This window comes from Ictidomys tridecemlineatus, chromosome 11 (genome assembly GCF_052094955.1).
Source record: "Ictidomys tridecemlineatus isolate mIctTri1 chromosome 11, mIctTri1.hap1, whole genome shotgun sequence".
Taxonomy (NCBI): Eukaryota; Metazoa; Chordata; class Mammalia; order Rodentia; family Sciuridae; genus Ictidomys; species Ictidomys tridecemlineatus.
The window spans coordinates 107,121,085-107,143,065 of NC_135487.1; the positions used below are offsets into that span (position 1 = coordinate 107,121,085).

At 34.7% G+C, this 21,981-nt stretch overlaps 1 protein-coding gene across 3 annotated transcripts in view; it reads right to left on the reverse strand.

The window, feature by feature from the left end:
- Positions 1–4,665: 4,665 nt before the first annotated feature.
- Trim33 (tripartite motif containing 33) overlaps positions 4,666–21,981 on the reverse strand; it is a 122,582-nt gene continuing 105,266 nt past the window's right edge. The window contains exons 14-20 of one of the 3 annotated variants that reach the window (XM_013363938.4): positions 20,557–20,716; positions 17,665–18,014; positions 15,602–15,725; positions 13,463–13,537; positions 11,219–11,371; positions 9,888–9,938; positions 4,666–9,808 (exon numbers count right to left, since the gene is read on the reverse strand). In XM_013363938.4, the coding sequence (XP_013219392.2) occupies positions 9,596–9,808; positions 9,888–9,938; positions 11,219–11,371; positions 13,463–13,537; positions 15,602–15,725; positions 17,665–18,014; positions 20,557–20,716 (1,126 nt within the window). In that variant the 3' untranslated portion in view covers positions 4,666–9,595. The remainder of the gene's footprint in view (positions 9,809–9,887; positions 9,939–11,218; positions 11,372–13,462; positions 13,538–15,601; positions 15,726–17,664; positions 18,015–20,556; positions 20,717–21,981) is intronic. The other 2 variants (XM_078027055.1, XM_078027054.1) reach the window with 2 other exon arrangements.

Here is a 21,981-nt window from a genome sequence, read left to right on the forward strand (position 1 = left end):
TTATTACATTGTCATGCTGAAAGTCATTCAGTTCTCTTTAAATTTTTTGGTACTGGGGATTGAACTCAGGGGCACTCAACCCTGACCCACAGCCTTTTTGCATTTGATTTAGAGACCAGGTCACCCTGAATTGCTTGGGGCCTCACTAAATTGCTGAGGCTGGCTTTGAATTTATAATGCTCCTGAGCCACTGGGATTTTAGGCATGTGCCACCACATTCAGCTTGTTTCCTTTTTCTTGGAGCACTCAAAAATGAGGTTGATAGTAAGGTCTTAATTTTTGTTATTTTAACTGGTGCATCTCAATTACACAGAATGGTGGGCTTCACTGTGGCACATTTCCACACAAACACACATATATAAACAATTTAATTAATTTAATTCCCAAACACCCTCCTTCCCCAACTTGCCTCTCTTTCTAATGATCATTCTTTTACCTTCATAGTGTTCCCTTTTCCCATTTTTTCCCTCCAGCTCCCATGAGGGAAAATAACGGAAACTTAGATTTTGAGTGTGACATATTTTGCTCAAAGTTATGGTCTCTAATTCTATCCATTTTCCTGCAAGTACCATAATTTTGTTGTTTGTGGCTGAATAAAACTCCACTGTGTATGACACTCTATTAAATGTTCATTTATCTTTTAAAAATGTTCTTTCATATATTCTGTAGCTACAATGCGTACTATTTAGTTTCTTTTTATTTTGGTCTTCACATTTTCTTTTGCTTTATGTGTTTTGCTTTTCATGTCTAGATACTTTATAGTTTTCAAATACGACTGATCCGTCATTTTACTTCCAATATATTCTTGCTTATTCTCCATCTTCATCAATTATATTTTTATGTTTTGTTACTGGAGATTTAACTCAGGATCACTTTACCACTGAACTACATCCCCATCCCTTTTAATTTTAAGACAGGGTTTCACTAGTTCCTGAGGGGAGGCCTTGAACTTGAGATTCTCCTCCTTCAGCCTCCTGAGTTGCTGGGATCGCTGGTGTGTGCTACTGCACCCAAGTCCAACAATTCTAAACATATAATTCTTTATTGACAATTCTTTTCTATTCCTCATGTATTTCAAATTGCACAGAATTTAAGCAATTGCGTATCAAAAGACACACTTTTTTTTTTTGGTACCATCAACAATGCCAGGAGCTGGTTAGATTCATAGCTCAATGGAGTGCTTGCCTAGCATACACATGGGATCGATCCCCCAGCCCCCTAAAAGTCAAATTAGTACTATAATATCATTTGCTTTTAGAGATTTTTAAAAAATTCATTCAGCCAATACTTTCAATATCTGCAGTTTTTGCAGGATAGATTGTTTCTCATTTATTCATAATCATTATTTTTTGTCTTTTTTGGGACTCTGACAAGGAGTCAAAGATAACTAGAATGCTATCTATGAAAATTCTTTGAGGGCTGAGGTTGTGGGTAGAGTGCTGTCTAGCATGTGTTAAGACACTTGATTTGATCCCCAGCACCATATTTAAAAAAAAAAAAAAAAAACCACTAAATAAACAAAATAAAGGTATCGTGTCCACCTACAATTACAAAATATATAAAAAAGAAAGAAAATTAACTTTGAGATTGATTTTAAAGTGTTTTCCTTATTTATTTTTTAGTTTTCGGCGGACACAACATCTTTGTTTTTTATGTGGTGCTGAGGATCGAACCCGGGCCACACGCATGCCAGGCGAGCGCGCTACCGCTTGAGCCACATTCCCAGCCCCCTCTTAAGTTTTTAACCACATGAGTTTAAGTTCTAAATAGCTTGTCAGCCTGAAATACAAATTTTCAGGGGGATTTCCCCCACTACACACATTTTTTTTCCCCACCCAGTTTCCTCACTCATCTGAGGTAGCATATTTTGGCCTATTTTTTCACTGACTATATTATCTTTTGAAGTTCCAGGTTTGAAAGTCTCTCACTTTGACTCCATACTTATATTGGCCAAAAGGGTTTGTCTTCTTTCTGGAGCTTAGCCCATTCTAAAGTCATTTAAATAAAAGAATTGTCACAGCCTTCAGAGCAATTATCATCTTTTAATACTGCTACTTCTCTATATTTGTAATTTTTGTTCAATCCCACACTAAATTTTTATTTTTTAAAAAATTTCAAGCATACAAAGAAGTTGATACAATACTCATCTACTTTTCACTAAGACTCACTGGATATTATTCTGCTGCTGATATTTGAAGTATCTCATACATATTTTATACATACACAATACACTTTTACCTAATGATTGAAATGTAACAAATAGAATGACATTTCATTTCTAGCAATCTCAGCATGCATGTCCAAAGAAAAGGAATATTTTTCTACAAAAGCACAGAACCACTGTCTTACCTAAGAAAATTTAACATTATTCCATATTATGTAAAAGTTCATATACAAATTTTGAGATGTCCTTGAAGCATCTCTAATGACTGAGGTTATATAATTAAAAAATCAAGTCCAAATTCACTTATTCCACTCGATTTATGTGTCTCCTTACCTGCTTTAGATATTTACCTTTTGTTTTTTTTTTTTTAAAGAAGAATACAAATCAGAGGTCTTATAAATGTCCTACATTCCACTTTTGTTTATTCCAGAAGACACATTCAGTGTCAATGTTTTTGGCAATAATGCTATATAGACAGTGGGGTGAAGTTTTGAATATCTTTATAACTAAAGATTTTTAAAAAATGAATCTTATCCAGCTTTCCAAGTATTTTATGTCATTAGGGACATGAAGCCTGCATAATGTTAGAAACAAATGTCCCTATGTACCACTGTTTTTCAGATAGCTATTTTCAAATCAAAGAACAATGGTACATTTACTACCACCTGAGACTAGATAACATGAAGAGGAAGCTTGAGATAATTCTATATTTGGTAGTTTTATTTTTTTAAAACTCCAAAGCCTGTTATGGGTGTTTGTTGGAATTTAGAAATCTAATCAATTAATGTAGAATTACATTAATTTGGGGGAGGAGGCGTACAAGGGATTGAACTCGGGGGCACTTAACCACTGAGCCAAATTCCCAGCCCTAGTTTGTATTTTATTTAGAGACAGGGTCTTGCTAAGTTGCTTAGCTCCTTGCTTTTGCTAAGGCTGGCTTTGAACTCCTTATCCTCCTGAGCCACTGAGATTACAGGTGTGTGCCACTGGGCCAGGCTAGAATTACATTAATTTTTAAGAGCCGAGGACAAATTTAAAGGATGCCTTTTCTCTCATCTCATCATTAAAACGGGAGAAATGATTTTCTAATCTGCCCCTTTTCATGGTGATAGAAGACATGAAAAAGAAACCAAATGTTTGTGAAGAACTTGCTATGTGTCAACCATATGCTATGACTTAAATTCATCTTTATATGAATTTCATGAACCGGATATGACTATCCTCATTTTCACAACAAGCCAAGTGAAACCTAGATCATAAAAGAACTGGAAAAACTAGGGTTAAAATTAAAACTTTATGAGTAGTTAAAATCCAGGGATTTTGGGCAATACAAAATCCCCCAGATTAGAAATTTGCACTTGAATGTTTTACTTGGCTATTCATGACTGTGTAAATTCTGTTTAACCTAAGGAAAACTTAAAGCCAGAATTCCTGGAAAACCAGAGTATGCTCACTCAGTTGTTCCCTCCATGCCTCACTCATTTAATTAACAGACTCCTTGTTGCTGCTCTATTTGGAGTAGCTCTTACCAAGGCCATCTATGGTTTTGTCACAGCTAAACTCAACAACCACTTTATTTATTTATTTGGTGCTCAGAGGCACTGAACCACTGAGCCTCATCCCCAGCTTTATTTTGTATTTTATTTAGAGACAGGGTCTCACTGAGTTGCTTAGCGCCTAGCCATTGCTGAGGGTGGCTTTGAACTCCTCTCAGTCTTCCCAGCTGCTGGGATTACATGCGTGCGCCACTGCACCTGGCAGTCACTGTATCTTTTGCCAACACTTAATATCACTAATAATTACACCACCCCTTCTTGAAACCCCTTTAGCTTATGTTCCATTATCACTCTTCTTTCTTCCCACCTAACATAGGTCTTATAGCGCTTTCCTTTTCTACTTCTTTTGTTTCCTCTGCTCTTTCAATAATTCTCTTCTCATTATATAAATTTTGTAGAACATATAACTTTAAATTGCTTGAGTTACCAGCTATTATGTTCTTAGCTTAACTTCAGACACTTACTAAATGCCTACCATGAGGCATATTCACCAGAGAATAAAAATAGGCACGATTCCCAATAGATGGATCTTACAGCTTTCTTCAGTCCAGGGATCTCTCATAAGTGCCAGGACCATGAACACCTGCACTTTATCTTCCCTTCAGTACCTCAAACTCAACATATCCCAAAATTCAACAGTTATCTTCTCCATTCCACTGCCAGATTGCTAGTTTTAAGGCTCACATGGATTATTTATAGCCTACATTAAAAAAAAATATATTGGATTAGATCCTTCCCTGTGTATTCCAACTATTTCTGTATTAATCTCTATCACAACATTCTTTATTCTAACAGAGTCTAAATACTGTAAGGCAAGGTTTATATTTTATCTTGTTGACAACTCTATCTCCAGAGCCTGGCACACATTTTTAAAATGAATTGGAATTATGAAGTCCCAACTCACAGAAGAGGGGAGGAAAAAAAAAAAAGAAATTCATTTGAAAATGTTTTCAATTTTCTAATTTAATAGAAATAACCAAAACAATGTGGTTTTTCAAACAAGGCTTTAAACTAATCTAATACAACTTCTACAACACATTCCAGAGCATTATAACAAGAATTATTTACAGGCAGCTAATGTATTAAATAACCATGAAAAGAAAAAACTTGCTCTTATTACACACCAGCAAAAAACACAGGAACAGAACAATTAGAAACTGCAACCTTGTTTAAAAAAAAATTAAATATGATCATTTAGAGAATACAATACCACAGAAACAGCACTTTTTCTTTAAGAATCATATTGAAGGGTAGTTAACTATGTGCAAAAATAATAGTAATAGTAATAATAATAAAGAGGGGAGGAGACCAGTTGAAATACTGGAAGCAAGGAACTAGAGTAAGGCTGTGAATTTAACCCTTTTGTGTGTAGGTATGTCTACATAGAAAAATCACAGGCTTTCCAATTACACAACCTTTGTTTTATAGGCTAATATACATGTTTTGCTGTTTTAAAACATAGTAAATGCCTACATTTTTCAGACCAGGAGCAGACATGCATTTCATTCTTAAGAATGAAATTTAGGCCACAATTGAATGGGAATATTGCAATGGCACTTGCAAAATCATTTTGGTGCCTTCCCACATGTGAATTTGGTGAATTTAAAATAGAATTTTCAATTTTTAAAGATCACTGCTACAAAGGGCTAAACTTAATTTTATACATCCTGTAGTTTAATATGACAAATGTGCCCAAATTAACTAATCTTTAAGATAATTTTGTTTCTAAGATACAATAAAAATATATAAAAAACCATGTAAGCAAACATAAGAAACCAAGATGGAAGAAATGTATTTTGACCAAGTAAGACATGCTTTTGGCCAAGTAAAAGAAGCCATTATATTCAAGAGTACATGTTGAAATCTGAAATGTCTATGTAAACTGTGGCATATAAATTTTTTCCTTAAAAAAGTACCTTCAATTTTTTTTTACTCAAACACCTACTTTTAAAAAAATATGCAACTTTCCCCAATTTTTAAAATAAAATGCCACAATATATTGTTATTACCTCCAGCATACATTTAAATTTCTTATTTTTTTTTAAAAGATAGATTGGGTGATATGCATACAAACTTTCCTATAAAATCACCATCCAGGAGAGAATTATGACATGCTATTAGCCAACAGACTTAAAGCAGTGTTATTGCTTTATCAAGAAGAAGATAACTGGGAGGGAGAAAAAAATTAACATCCACATCTGATACATGATCCAACTATAATACACCTTCAAAATCTTGAATCACCTTCAGCAGATAATAAATATAGGTGCATAAATTAAGAGTTCATGATGCAAATTTAAAACGATTGCTTTAACTAAGGGATTTAGAATGGGCAGATTTTATAAAACTACTCAATGATCCAGTGTTGAGCAGGCAAATAAGCAGTGCTGGTTCTGACAAGAAATGAGATCTTTCTTTTATGGGGTAGGGTGGGCAGTATTGGAGAGTGAACCCAGGGGCACTTCTACCACTGAGCTACCTCCTCAGTCCAAGGAATGATATCTTTGTTTCATGTGTTATATGTGAATTGGTGTAGAGTATAAAGGCTAAGGGAGAAGGGAGCAACAGCATCTAGTCCCATTTTGGACAGTAAGAGACAATCCAAGGGCATAGTCGGAAGACTTGAATCTACTGGCTTATCAACACTAATCACTAATAATTAAACGGCAGGATACCTGCTGAGGTAATTGATAAATCTACAATTTGCACACTTTAAAGCATTACTTCTTTGGATTAACTAAAAATGTCAAAATCCTTTACGAGAAAACAAATGAGAATTTAAATGACTTTTAAAATTATCTAAAATTCCTTTATGTAAGAAATAGAAGTTAGAAAAAACCATCTTGTTGATTCCCAAAAGAAGAATTTCAATAGTATATCTAATGCCTTCTCATTTCAGTGATGGTTTGATATATAGAGCATAATCTACAATCTAATCATACTTTGGAACTTTCACACACTGCACCTTATACAGCAATTCCTTAGGCCAGTGAATCAGTGGAGCCAAGTGCTAAAAAAAAAAAGGGGGGGGTGGTGGTCAGCAGAACAGACTGAGGAACACTTTGTTCTCATTTCTCTGATGGGAGAAATAAACTGAACTGTAGCCAAAACTTTGAAAGTTTTTAAGGAAACATTGTTAGGTGGACTTTTCTCCAAATCTAAAATACTAGCTATAATAAATAAAATACTAGAATAAATTCTTAAAAAAGAATAGAAATGTGAGGATAACAACTGCCTTCAGGAGTTCAGTATTTTTTTTTAACATAAATTAATAGGAAAAACATTTAACTGAACATTAATACTTTGTAACCACAGTTATGTTAGAATTGGACAAATGAGGTTAGAAACACAATGATGGGCGTGCAAGAAAAAAAATTTTTAATAAAATTTAAACTGAGTATCTCCAAAAAGTGGCTTATTGACAGCTATTAATTTAATATTACTTCCTCAGCAGTAAAAATAATCTTTGTTAATAGAAATGGAGCCTACTAAATGCTGACATTTATTATTTTATATGGCTTTTTAATTGACTGACTTAACCACTCCAAAATTAAAACAAAGGTGGGAGGGGCAATCTACCTAACATGAAAATGTTTTTATGGGAACACATTATCTTTTAGGGTTCCAATTATTAAAAGTATTTAATTAAAATTTGCTTTTACCTTCATTTGATAGAATCTACACAGGAATTTTGAAATGTATTCATATGAAAAGCAAAAATAAAACATCAGAACTCAAATATCAGAACTTCATAAAATGAAGTTATACTTTCCAAAAAGTACCATTATATATATATTTTTACATATTAAAATCATGGATAGTGTGGAAAAAGGGGAGTAGGCAGAGGTAAAAAGCATTTTAAAATTATTTTTCCACTTACAAAAAAATAAAACAAATTCAAAAAATTTTAAACCTTCTTCTTAGGAATTTGAAATTTGAGTGAAATAATAAAATAGTTTAGTCTATATTTTGTAAAAGCCTAATTTACAATGAAAAGAAAAAGGAGAAGCTAAAAAGAAGTTAGAGATGAAAGAAGCAATAATAAAATTAGTACTGTTTAAATATACCATTAGAAGGTCTGAATCATATTCCTGTTTACCCCCACCCCTTCCTTGTTAAGAAAGAAAAACAACCCAAAGAAATCTGTATAATAATTTCTTTAGAGCACTTTATTTGATTCAATACGCACTAAAAATATTTGCTTCTTAGACAATTATGTCAAATAATCTGAGTAATCTATGGTCTGAATTGCTTAAACTGAATTTTTAAAAAAGTGAGTGATTTGCCACAAATCTGCTGACGTCTGAAAAATATTTAATGGCAAATTCTTCTATTTTGGTCACTTTATATTCTAATGTGTCCATACAAAAGTAGGACTAAAGTTTTTTAATCCAACAAAAGAGAAGCCTGTATACAGTCTAGAACACACATTTTGAATCTGAGTATCACAGATGAAGAGAAGAAAAATGAACCAGAGCCACGTTGGTTATCTGCCTCAAGTACTATAATCAGGGTAGCAAAGGTGGGTTTACTCCAGTAACCATTCAAGTGGGGGATTGGCTCATTTTTAGGATTTACTTACAGGTCTCTTCTAAGTCCTTTAAGCCCCCAAGTCCATGCAAATGTCCCACTTGGTGGACGGATGAGTAATCTAACCCCACCGGGTTTATTTCAATATTTTGATATTTCAATAATAAGCTGCTTCTGAAGAGTTTGAGAAGTCTGTTCTCTATTAAAATAAGATAGAACCTCAAAATATGAATGTGAACATTAGAAATAGACAGCATATATTACAAATCCATTCTTGATAGGAACATTAGTAAGAATACACATTAGCTTAAAAAACAGGCTCAGCAAATGTTGCTGATCTGCCAGAAGTTTTAGTTCACTATTTACAAATAAGACAAAGTGAAATACAGAAAATTTTACACATTTGGTAGTTGACAGATTACTGTTTGCCAATAGTGGTCTATCAGAAAACTGATATGAAGGAAGACTGGATAAGAGCCAGTTGTCACCTTCTCAAATTCAAATGTACAGAAAACTAGATTAATTTTGAAACAAACATTCTGCCTTTCATGGGAATAATTGTATGATCAGATGATGTGACTGGGAAGTACAACTGTGTGGAAGTGTTTTCTGGAAATGACTACTGTAACTCTATATGATCCACTACTGAAAAGTTACCATACTTATTTCAGTAGACCACTGAAGTTGATTAAATGATGATCAATGGTCATGTTTCCTAGATCCTAAATATCAATAGAAAATAAAATTGCTGTTGAGTTCTTTAAACCAATTTAAAAAACTAAGGCCCAACAACATCAAAATGAGAAAAAAGAAATATATTGGCATGATGATTCAATTTATACCTGGTTGACATTAAGTGGAATCTGAGTTACACTGATTTTTCACTAGAAAACAACAAAGTATGTTAATGTATGTGTAGGGAGGAGGCTTAAAAGTTGTCTAAATAACTGCGCTCTAATTAAAAAAAAAACAATTCATCAAGCAACATGAGCCTTACATGTTTACTTGTACACCCAGTATCCTGCACCAATCAATACCACATGATCATAAACATTTGCAATTTCTAATAATCAGAGAATCATCCTCGTTAGTAACAAATCTTCAAGTCATTTCACTTTTACTTTTTGTTTTTACTTTAAAGTTGCAAATCGAGTTCTCTCCCCTTTTCTTGACAAGAATGTTTTCTGTCCATTATTTCAATCTAATACTGTATAAAAGCTATCAGCTTCTTCAAGGAGGTGCCCACTGTAGGCAGGATATTCCAGCAACACTTAAATAAAAGGCTTTTTTTTTTTCCTTTCCTTTCTTTCTTTTTTTAAAACAACTGATTTAAGTTCATGCCATTTTATTTTATATGTACTGGTCTCTCGTCTGACTTTAGGCGTTTTCTGCGGGGCTGTATAAAGTCTTCATCAGAGTCCTCAGTTACCTCACCATCATCCTCTTCCTGCTCAAATTCTGGCAAAGGTGCGAAGGTCCTGTCTGAGTAGATCTCTGTGAGTTTATCTTCAAAGAACAATGCAACTGCTTTCCCTGCCTGAGCTACTTCTGAATCAGCCTGCAAGCAAAAGATAGGAATATTCACCTATTGGTAATGCATATTCCTTCACCAAGTTTGCATGGTCTGAAAAGCTTACCTTCAAATTAATCTCTTGTGTGTCTGCATAAACTTGAACAACTTTCATCATCTAAAAAGGACACCAGAGTCAAAAAAAAAAAAGGGAAATTATAATCCTTTCTAAAGTTATGAGACTGCACAGGATTGGTGACGAAAGTCAGCCATACTAGGGAGAACAAATTGCTATAACCAGATTAAGTGCCTTCTAAAATTCTATAGAACAAGGAACCACTTTCTTTACAAAGTTCTGTTACTATAAAGCTACTGTGAAACCTCAATAATTGCCTCATTCTAAATTAGTGAGGTTAGTCTTAGCAGGAATTGGTCAGAACACATCAATCTATTCAAGAGAAAAACAACCAGATTCTATCTTTAAGGTAATATGTTAATAAAATTAAGTAGGTAAACTGGGTCTTTCTGTCAACTATAGTTCATAAAAGCACATTTATCTGAAAGCAATAAAACTAATTAGAAATAAGACAAAAAACTTGGGACTGTATTTTTAAAATTTATATTAGTGAGATTTTAATAATTTACTCTGTGGCATATTGCTATAAAGGTGACTAGACTTTTAAACTCAAAGACTTTGTATGTTTTTAATATTAAAATGCCATCTGGATGCCCCAAGAAACTATCAGTAGACTTTGACTCAATGTGATTTATTTTACTAAGTCATATGGCACCCAAATTTCATCAGCAATAAAAAGATTTTAGTATTAATCTTATAAAGATTTTACGGATTCTTATCCAATTCCATTTCCTTTTCCTATAATGAAAACTTCTACAGTAGCTTTGATTTTATCCCAAAGATAAATACAAAATGTTATGTAACACATTTCTTCTTGAGGTGTATATAACTCATTCTTATCCTCAAAAACAACAAAATCCTAAAGTTAATAAAGGTAACATTGTTGAAATCAGTAACTCATCATTACACATTGCAAGGTATTATTCAAGATGAGTCAACAAAGATATGTTCATGATTTTAAGGTTCTACATTTCTGTGGTTAAAAATAAAATCCAAGAACACGAGTACATATATATTTTCTATAAATATCCAAAATATAGGTTATTCATAACCATACCCTACAAAATCTACTTAACTGCAGGCTACTTTTCTGTACCCAAGGGATATTCAATAACATTCTTAATATTAATTATATACTCCAAATTATACACAGTAAACTTTCTTCTTTGGAGTTGTAAATAAAATCAATTTTTACTTTTGACGGGACTGAAGCAGGAAAAATGTCTTAATCAAAACTCCTTCAGGTAAAACAAAATCCAAAAAACAAATAAGCAAACAAAAACTAAAAAAATTAATATTCTATAGGTTGGAAGCTAACATACTTCATTAAACCTTTCACAGTTCTTGAAGATCAAGCGAACATCAGCCACAAAGTCATCTGGGATTTGGTAATGTTGGGAATGTTTTTTCTGAAGCTTCTTTTTCACGGTGGATAAATCCATTGGTTTCTTTATAATTTTATAGTAGTTTGGTATCTAAAATAAATAAATAAGGGCAGATAAGAATTTTCTAAAATGCCAAACTGATTTAGTTTTAAAATGCATAGCATATTCATCACATTAATAGTGGATATATTGGAGAATAGTGAATAAACTTTAAATCTTCTGCCAATTATATAATAAAAACCAAATCTTATTGCAAAATATACGCCAATCTCCATGGCTATGGAATTCAAAGACAAATCTTTAACAATAAGTAGACATAGAAAGTAAGCAACCAGCAGGGGCAGCCTATACCAGTATTCTCTCTCTCTCTCTTTTTTAAAAGATGTTGATGGACCTTTTAAATTTTATTTATTTATATGTGGTGCTAAGAATCAAACCAAGTGCCTCACACATACTAAGCAAGCATTCTACCACTGAGCCACAACGCCAGCCCTATACCAGTATTCTTTTTAGGGGGATAGGATGGGGTGGAGTGGGGGAGGGACTCTAGGATTGAACTCAGGGGCGCTTAACCTATTAGCCACACCCCCAGCCCTATTTTATATTTTATTTAGAGACAGGGTCTCACTGAGTTGCTCAGTGTCTCCCTCTTGCTGAGGCTGACTTTAAACTTGCAATCCTCCTGCCTCAGCCTACCGAGCTGCTGGGATTACAGGTGTGTGCCATCGTGCCCACCTATACCAGTATTCTTAAGGCCATATTTGGCTCATTAGCAGTTTATGACTCCTAAAGAATTTGTTTTTTCTAAAGGAGAAAAGTTACAAAATAGATTAATGTTATGATTAGAATATGATGTCTTTTTTTTTTTTTTTTTTTTTTTTTTTTTTTTTTTTTTTTTTTTTAGAATTTTTTAATATTTATTTTTTAGTTCTCGGCGGACACAACATCTTTGTTGGTATGTGGTGCTGAGGATCGAACCCGGGTCGCACGCATGGCAGGCGAGCGCGCTACCGCTTGAGCCACATCCCCAGCCCCCAGAATATGATGTCTTATAGAAGACATCCTAGAAATTATTACTTATAAGTTTTAGCTCAGCAACTCTGAAAGAAAAATTGTTATAACATAAAAGAATGTATTAACCATTTAGTATTCTTCTGACTTTGTCCATGGCCAAATATATTTCTACCCTTGTGAAATAAGTGAACAGAGAGCAACTATTTAAATACTCCATGAAAAGATTAAAAAAATGAGTCATTTGCTCATTTGAAATCCCTAAATTGAAAAGAAACACTTTCTAGAATCAGATGACTACTACTTGTATAAAACACCATCTTTATGTCTAGACCTTTTGTGCTTTAAAATTAATTTCAGTCTATCCTGTAAACTATCACTTAATAATCAATAACAGAGGGCTAGCAAATAAAATGTATGCAACATATTCTTATCCCACTTATTAGGCATTGAGAACCTCTGTCTTTATCCTTACAATAGTCACCTGTAAGATAAACAAAAAGCACTGACCTGCAAAACTTCTCCAGTGTTTCCTCAATCTTGACTGTGTAAGAAGGCTCATGATGGCAGAGCCAGTGTGAAAGACTGAATTGTATATTTTTATTCAATTAATATTTACATGGTTTGTTTTTTACCCAAGGTAAAGAATAGAACTGGAATCTTAGAAATAATTTAGCCTAATAATCCCACTTTACAGTTAAAAAGGAAAGGTGTACAGTTTCACCTAATTATAGAGTTACAGAGTTGTTTGTTGCCAGAACCATGAGAACAAATTTTTTTAAACTGTAAATAATAAATACCCACTATGTTATCCGGTACTATGCTAAACACTTTATATTGATTATAATCCTTAGAATAACCTAATTAGGTAAGAAATAGTATATATGTATTAAATTACCTCACCACAACCCCATAAATTTTATGAAAGAGAGGGTCGGGGAGGAAGACGGAAGGGGAGAGAGGAAAAGGAAAAGGGAAGGAAAGGAATTAAAAAATGAGACCAAGTGAAAAAGTAAATAGTATCAGAATATACTGTGTCTTAGATAAGCTGAGGAGCTTATTGAAGAAGCCTGAGTTTCAATACAGGTCCAGATTAAGATAAGAGAGCCCACAGTCCTATTCAATGAGACATTTTTCATTAGGCAGGTAGTATTAAGGTGCACAACTCACCGAAGCAGGAACAGGCTCCTGGAATTCAATACTTAATTCATGGCAATAGAGGTAAAGCAGAAGACGTTCACATTTCTGGCCCCCAAAAAGAAAAGGAAGACATGTGAAGTATTTGTCTCACCTAATAAGACATTCTTGAGAATGAGAACAATATCACTACAAAATATTATTGGGGGGAAAAAACAAACCAACCAACCCTGAACATCAACCTCCTACAAAACAGCTATCCAAGTCAACTGAATCACATACAAAGAAAACCACCTTGCTTCCAATTTAACTGAGATTACGTTTGTCTCTAAGGAAGTGTCTTTATTCTAATATAAGATTTTCTCAACTCATATTACTTACACAAATGGAAAGTGAGTCATAAAAGCAAAATGTATTGCTCTGTACAAAAACATATATTACCTGGTAATAAAAAAGTAAGTAACCGATTACTATTGCACCGAATTATTTTTTTTTCCACATTCTTAATTTTTATTTTTTTTATATTGGTTGTTCACAACATTACAAAGCTCTTGACATATTATTGCACCGAATTATAATTCTCTGAGGCAGGAAACAAATGACTCCATTCAGATTCAAAATAAATAAAACCTGTCTATCTTCTCAATCTAATTACAAACTCTTTCTTTTCATAGTCAGGACACTGACATACATTTTATATTTGTAGTTTTCTATTTATTTCAACTTCTTTAATTTATACATTTTAAACACATACTTCCTCCTCAGATAATGGAGAAAGGATTGTGTGTGTGTGTGTGTGTGTGTGTGTGTGCGCGCGCGAATCAAATTAGAAACAAACTTGATCAGAGAACTATGTGACAGATATTTTGCCTCTGCAAATAAGACCATAGATTAAATCACCAAAAGTCTGAAGTGAGGACAGAGCTCTAGATTTATTTTTTAAATGATGAAAAACTGTTTTGAGGATTTTAAGCAAGGAAAGGAAGTAACAGACTTGTTTATTTATTTATTTATTTTAAAAACACTATGCAGTATAGAAAAATGGAGTTTAGCTACGAAATTATAATAAAAGCCCAGATAAGAAATTATGATAGGCTGAGTACCGTGACACACATTTATAATCCCAGTGTCTTGGGAGGCTAAGGCAGGAGGATCATAAGTTTGAGGTCAACTTCAGCAACTTAGCGGGATTCTGTCTCAAAATAAAAAAATAAAAATATAAACAACTGGGACTGTAGCTCAGTGGTAAAGTGCCCTTGGATTTGATCCTCAGTACCAAAAACAAGAAAGACCAAGAAAGAGATTATGATAGATGTCTAGGGTGGCAATAGTGACGGAAGTAGGAAAAGTCATGTTGGAGTATTTTTTCATTTCTAATAGGATTTTAGTCTGAGCAAGAGGTGAGTGGTGGTGCAATTAAGTAATGGAAAACATGCTGGGCGCAGTGGCGCACAACTGTAATCCCAGCAGCTCAGGAGGATGAGGCAGGAGGATGGGGAGTTCAAAGCCAGCCTTAGCAAAAGCGGAGTGCTAAGCAACTCCTTGAGACCCTGTCTCTTTATAAAATACAAAATAAGGGTGGGGATGTGGCTCAGTGGTTGTGTGCCGCTGAGTTCAGTCTCTAATACCTCCCATCCCCCTCCAAAAAAAAAAATTACAATGAAGGTCTGAGTGCAGTTTTTGATGTTATTTGCTTTTGTTTTTTGAGGTAGGGATTAGAAATCAAGATTTTTGTTGGGGATTGTGGATGTGGCTCAGTAGTAGAAGAACATTTGCCTGTATGGGTGAGGACCTGGGTTTGATGCCCAGGACTACAAGGGGGGAAAAAAAAAAAGATTTTCACTGGGACACGGTAAGTTTGAAGAAGTTGAATATAGAGGGCTGGGAATATAGCCCAGTTGGTAGAATGCTTGCCTAGCATGCATAGGCCCTGGGTTAAATCCCCAATACCATCAAAGGAAAAGGAAAAAAAAAAAAGTTGAATTTAAGAGTCTGAAGCACAAGGTTAGTAACAAAGATTTCAGAAGTCATAAATGATGCAATCAGATCACAACAAGATTATAAAGTAACAGGTTATGAGCCTATCTGTACATTACACAGAAAAAAAAAGAAGGATGTATCAACAAGTAACTGCAGAATCCTCAGTAACAAATCAACTTATTTGACACTTACCCTTTGGTCCACGGGGCTTAATCCCTGTGCTGTTTTCCCCTTCTTACTGTGTTGCAAATTATCACAATCATATTCAACTTCTGGCTTCCCAATATCTCTGCAAAATGTGCATATCCAGTCCCCACTAAACAGGGAAACAGGCAATCAGTCCAAGTAATTACATCAAAGTCTGCTTTAGAGATCCTAGTTCTCTGGATGCAGGCCTCTAGTTTGTTTTCTTTAGTTTCCAATTTTGAAAACTGTGAAACCCTCCTACTCCCAAACTATTCCAACTCATCCTTCAAGTGATTACCTTCAGGGAAAATGTAAGTGGAAACACTGCAGTAAATGGGCCTATGTAGTCATAGCACAAAAATGATAAGTATTTGTTGTATAAGACCAAAGACCAATTCTCTCAGGTCCCCATAGTAACATAACATGGACCTAGTCCCCGAATAAGAAAAAAAAGAGTAGAAGACATGGAGTTTCTCAGGTATCTTATACTGTTTTGGAATGCACTAAACATGCCAACAATAAATCAAGTTTTTTTCATGGCCAATCAAAAGACAGAAAATACAAACACATATCTGTAAGTACAAGCATGTAGACACACACTGTGTATCTTTTTTTGTTTGTTTTTGTTTTTTTGGTACTGGGGATTGAACCTGGTTCAATTTTATCAGACTGAACTTAACCACTGAAGCATATCCCCAACCCTTTTCTCACTGAGTTGTTTAGGGCCTCACTAAGTTGCTGAGGCTGGCGTTGAACTTGTGCTCCTCCTGCCTCAGACTCCTCAGCCAGTGGGATTAGGTCTATACTTTGTTTTTTAAATATTTTTTTTAATTGTATATGGACACAATATCTGTATTTTATTTTATGTTTTATTTTTATGTGGTACCAGGGATCAAACCCAGTACCTCACGCATGCTAGGAAAGAGCTCTACCACTGAGCCACAACCCTGAGCCCTATACTTTGATGAGGCTAGCCTTAAAATTTACCATCCTCCTATCTCAGCCTCCCAAGTTGCTGAGATTAAAGGCAAGCACCTCTGTTCCCGACTTAACTATTATTTAAAAAGAAATTGGGGCTGGGGTTGTGGCTCAGTGGTAGAATTCTTTTAGAACTTCTAGCATGTGTGAGGCACTGGGTTCGAACCTCAGCACCACATAAAAATAAAGGTCCATTAATAATTAATACAAATTTGGGCTGGGGATGTGGCTCAAGCGGTAGTGCGCTCGCCTGGCATGCGTGCGGCCCGGGTTCGATCCTCAGCACCACATACCAACAAAGATGTTGTGTCCGCCGAGAACTAAAAAATAAATATTAAAAAAAAAAATTCTCTCTCTCTCTATTTAAAAAAACAATAATAATAATAATTAATACAAATTTAAGTAAAGTGTTTGCCTAACATGCCTGTTAAAAGTGCTTGTCAGCAGATACAAGGCCCTGGGTGAGATAGATCCCCACAATGAGAACAATAAATAAAATTTAAAATTAAATTAAATTAGACTTTGGGAGAGGGGCTAGGTAATCAAACCCAGGACCTATGCATAATAGGTAAGTCCTCTACCACTGAGCTATAGCCCCAGCCCCCAAAATTAAACTTACAAGTCACCGTCAAAAGCAAAAAGACTTTCTCTAGCTCACCGATTCCCTTGCTCTTCTCCATCTTAGGAGTTTTACCAAATTTGCTTACAATGAGTATAAATTGAAGTATAAATTGAAGGCCAGGAGATGACATCTACTCTTTAAGTGAATACCAAAGTTTTATAGAAATGGTATGTTTTGGTTAAGAAGGCCATTTGTAGCCAGGTGTGGTAAAATTCACCAGTAATCCCAGCTACTCAGGATGCTGAGGAAGGAGATACTCAAGTTGAGGGATGGCCTTAGCAATTTAGAGAGACACTGTTAAAATAAAAAATAAAAAAGGAGTGGTAATGTATCTCAGTGATAGAGAGTTCCTGGGTTCAATCCCAATTATTGCAAAAACAAACAAAAAGGGCTTTTTGCCTTGAAGAACTTTTTGCGACATTTTTAACTTATGACAACATAAAACAAAAATGATTTATATCACCAGTACCTTGGAAAGCTTAGAAGGGTTGGAACGTGACAAGTTAGATGAAAGACCTTTGGACACTTTTCACAGCACAAGAGATCCCCTCCATTCTGGCAGACAGCACACCAGTCTTCATTTGGGTCATCATCTTTGCTGTTGCCATCTCCTCCGATCCTTGCTGACCTGTGAATCAGGCTTCGAATTGGAGACTTTCCATTAACTAGACTGCTGAGCCCCGACTGTTTGCAGCTTTCATTCATATCTGTAGGTTCAGTTTTCACATGGTTTTCCAGGCTCGCTAATGCATCCAACTCACTTTCTAGATGCAAGTTGGTTGAAAGAGGTGGTGTCAAGCTGCTCTCAGGACTGCTCAACTGAAAGAAAACAAAGACAAATTCTTGGGGAAAAAAACATTTAATCCTTATTGCATGCAGTGTGTGTGTTATTTAAAAGCTACATCAATATACATACTGACATAAATTAAAATTATTTTATAAATCATATTAGTAACTTTGATTAATGGACTCAAAAGAACTCTTTTAAGGTTATTTATGTGATTTTGGGATACCTGTCCCTCTATTACTGGTTCACAAAAATAACAAGGAAATTAATTATACCATTAAATACATTGAGAGGTGTGCCCAGAGTTATAGAGAACTGATAACAGCACTTTTTTTCCACAACCAGAAGCATTCTATCCTATCCTTCTGCTCACCTATCAGTCTATTAATATAGGAAGATTATGACATTGTAAAATCTTTCACCAATTTTTTTTTGTGTTCATTTTTATGGGGTACTTTGCAAATTAAGTTTTGAAGGCAGGTGTGACACTGCTTTAAATCCAAAACTAAATCTGTTGCTCTCTAAATCTATGTATATACTATGTTGAGTATACTAATACCCTGAGATAAAAATTTCTATGTTCCATGATATGAGAGCCTGAAGAATGGGAGAAAATCTTTGTCAACTATACTTCAGATAGAGCATTAATCTCCAGGATATATAAAGAACTAAAAAACCCAAATAACCCAATCAATAAATGGACAAAGGAATTGAATTGACAGAGAAATATGGTCAATAAATACATAAAAAAAATGTTCAACACAACTAGCAATTAGAGAAATTCAAATCAAAACTATACTGAGATTTCACTTTAGTTACAGTGGCAATTAAAGACTATAGGTAGCAGGGGCTCTGGGGATGTGGCTCAAGCAGTAGTGCGCTTGCCTGGCATGCGCGCGGCCCGGGTTCGATCCTTAGCACCACATACAAACAAAGATATTGTGTCTGCAGAAACCAAAAAATAAATATTAAAGAAATTCTCTAAAAAAAAAAAAAAAAGACTATAGGTAGCAATAAATATTGGCAAGGATATAGGGAAAAAGGTGCACTCATACATTGCTGGTGGAACTGCAAATTGGTGCAACCACTCTGGAAAGCAGCATGGAATTGCTAAGAAAACTTGACCCAACTATTCCACTCCTAGGTTTATATCCAAAGAACTTAAAATCAGCATCCTGTAGTGATGTAGTCATACAAATGTTCACAGCTCAATTCGAAACAGCTAAGCTAGGTGCCCTTCAATAGATGAAGGGATAAAGAAAAGGTGGTACATATATACAACAGAATATTACTCAGTCATAAAGAAGAATGAAATCCTGGCATTTGCCAGTAAATGACTGGAACTGGAGACAACATACTAAGCAAAACAAACCAATCCCCCCAAAGCAAAGGACAAATGTTCCCTTTGATATGCACCTGCTGACTCACAATAGGTGGGGGATAAGGGAGGAGGGGAGGTTCACTAGATTGGAGGGGAGGGGCCAGAGAGGAGAGAGGGCACAGGAATGGGAAAGACTGTAGAATGAATCAGACACAACTTTCCTTTGTTTATATATGAATATGACCAGTATTAACTCCACATCATGTATAGCCACAAGAATGGGAAGTTATACTCCATATTTGTACAATGTCAAAATACATTCTATTGTCATGTATAAAGACAAATTTGTATAAAGACAATGAAGTTTTAAAAAATTCTCTATGTTCCAATCATGTAGAAAGTAAGATAGAAACCTGGGTAGAAAAACAAAAAAATCAAAATTTTTAAATAAAGAGGGACTTGTGCTTTCTTCATTCTGAATTATAAATTTTATAAAAATTATAAATTATATAAAATTCCATCCTAGAAACTCTAGAATGGTCAGTAATTTATAAGCCAAAAAAGGCAATCTTCCCATCCCAAGTATTTGATCAATTAACTTCTTTCATATCAGCAATCTTTCTTTTTTTGGGGGGGGGGGGATACCAGGGATTGAACCCAGGTGCACTTAACCACTGAGCCAAAGCCTCACCCTTTTTAAAATTTTGAGACAGGGTCTTTGCTAAATTACCTAAGGCCTTGCTAAGTCATTGAGGCTGGCTTTGAACTCAAAATCCTCCTATCTCAGACCACTGGGATTATAGGCATGTGCCACTGCGCCCAGTCCTGGCCCCATATACCAGCAATCTTAATGCTGAGCTCATAGGTCATGGACAACACATAAAGACATTTTGTGGCCTGACACTCACTTCAAATATCAAGATGATCAATACATTCAGAACAAGATAAAACTCAATTCAGCATCACGTCAAAAATACTAACCAAATACAAATTCAAAGATAATTTCAAATGAGTACTTAACACAATAAAGACTTTTTCTGATTAATTGTAGCTGACTCTTAGACATACCCTGCTGCTCCCCTAAAACCACACAAAATAAAAAAAACTTGTTAGAAAAAGAGACACTTGTACTTATCAGGCATAAAAATTCAAAGACAAATGAATATACCTAGAACCCCTATTCAGTCTGATACACTCAGGGAATCAGTGAAGTGACCTCCTTAACCCAATGTCAGACCCTGGTAGGAGCTTACCATGCATGCACTCCTCCTGCCATCTTCAGTTTTTTCTTGTTTCACAGCTCCTGAAAAGCTACATATTTCATCTTCAGTCCCAGGTTCTTGCTTGACCTTCACTGGATCAGATTTGAAACTAAGGCCGGTCTTCTCAGCTGTTCTTCCTGATGATCCACAACTAATAAAATTTAAAAACAAAAAAAATAAGGACAACTTATAAAGCAGTTAAGCCTAGCTACAAATTCTTTAAGAATGTAAAGCAAATATTCAGAAGACCCTAAAAATACACTTTATTATTTTTATAGTAAATCATTTAAGGAGTCTAGGGAAAAAAAATCAATTTTCCATGAGTCTCCCATATCTGAAATGCTTGGTTTCAGAAGTGCCTGAAATTTCAGATTTTTAGATATCTGCATATACATAATATCTGAGGGACAGGATCTAAATCTAAAAATAAAATTAATTTATGATTCTTATATACATTATTTGCATAGCCTGAGGGTAAATTTTATGCAACATTTTTAGTGCACATTGGATTATGACTATGACTAACCACGTGAGGTAGAATGGGAATCTTCCATTTGTGGAATTATGTTAACACTCAAAAAATTTGATTTTAGAGCATTTTGGATTTCAGATTTTCACATAGGGGTGCTTCACCTATAGTATAAAAGGTTCATGATTGCTTCTCTTTCTACTTTCAACTAAACAATACAAATAATGGTTCATGGGGGTGGGGATGCGGCTCTGTGGTTGCCTACTATTCACAGGTTCAATCCCCAGCACAACAAAAATAACAATAAAAAGGCTGAGGCTGTATCTCAGCAGTAAAATGCCCCTGGGGTTCTATCCCCAGTACCAAAACAAAACAAAAACAGCAGTTCAGCAAGACTCATCTAAGGAGAGATTATTTTCGCTTGTGAGAAAAGGAGACTGAAAGGTAAGAAGCAAACAACCTGGAACATCCTTATATGATTCAAAATCATCAAATGAGTGGCAAAAGGAGAGGTATAAAACTAATTACTTTTACCTAAAACACAAAAACAAAATCACTATTAAGTAAATAACTGGTAAGACTAATGTTATATATATAACTTTCACTCAGTTTGCATGTACTTTCAAAAACTAATTAAGATTGTGAGTTCAAAGCCAGCCTCAGCAAAAGCAAGGTACTAAGCAACTCAGTGAGGCCTTATCTCTAAATAAAATACAAAATAGGGCTGGGGATATAGCTCAGTTTTGGAGTGCAATCTCATGTGCACAAAAACAAACAAACAAACAAAAAAAGAAACAAAGAAAAAACACCCCATTCATGTAATATCTTAAATAAAACTGTAGACTGTAAACTACTTCAAGTACAAAAGAATAAAAAACAGTCAATGTTTATTATATTTTATCTTAAACATACACACACACATACACACACACATTCCTATGTCTTAT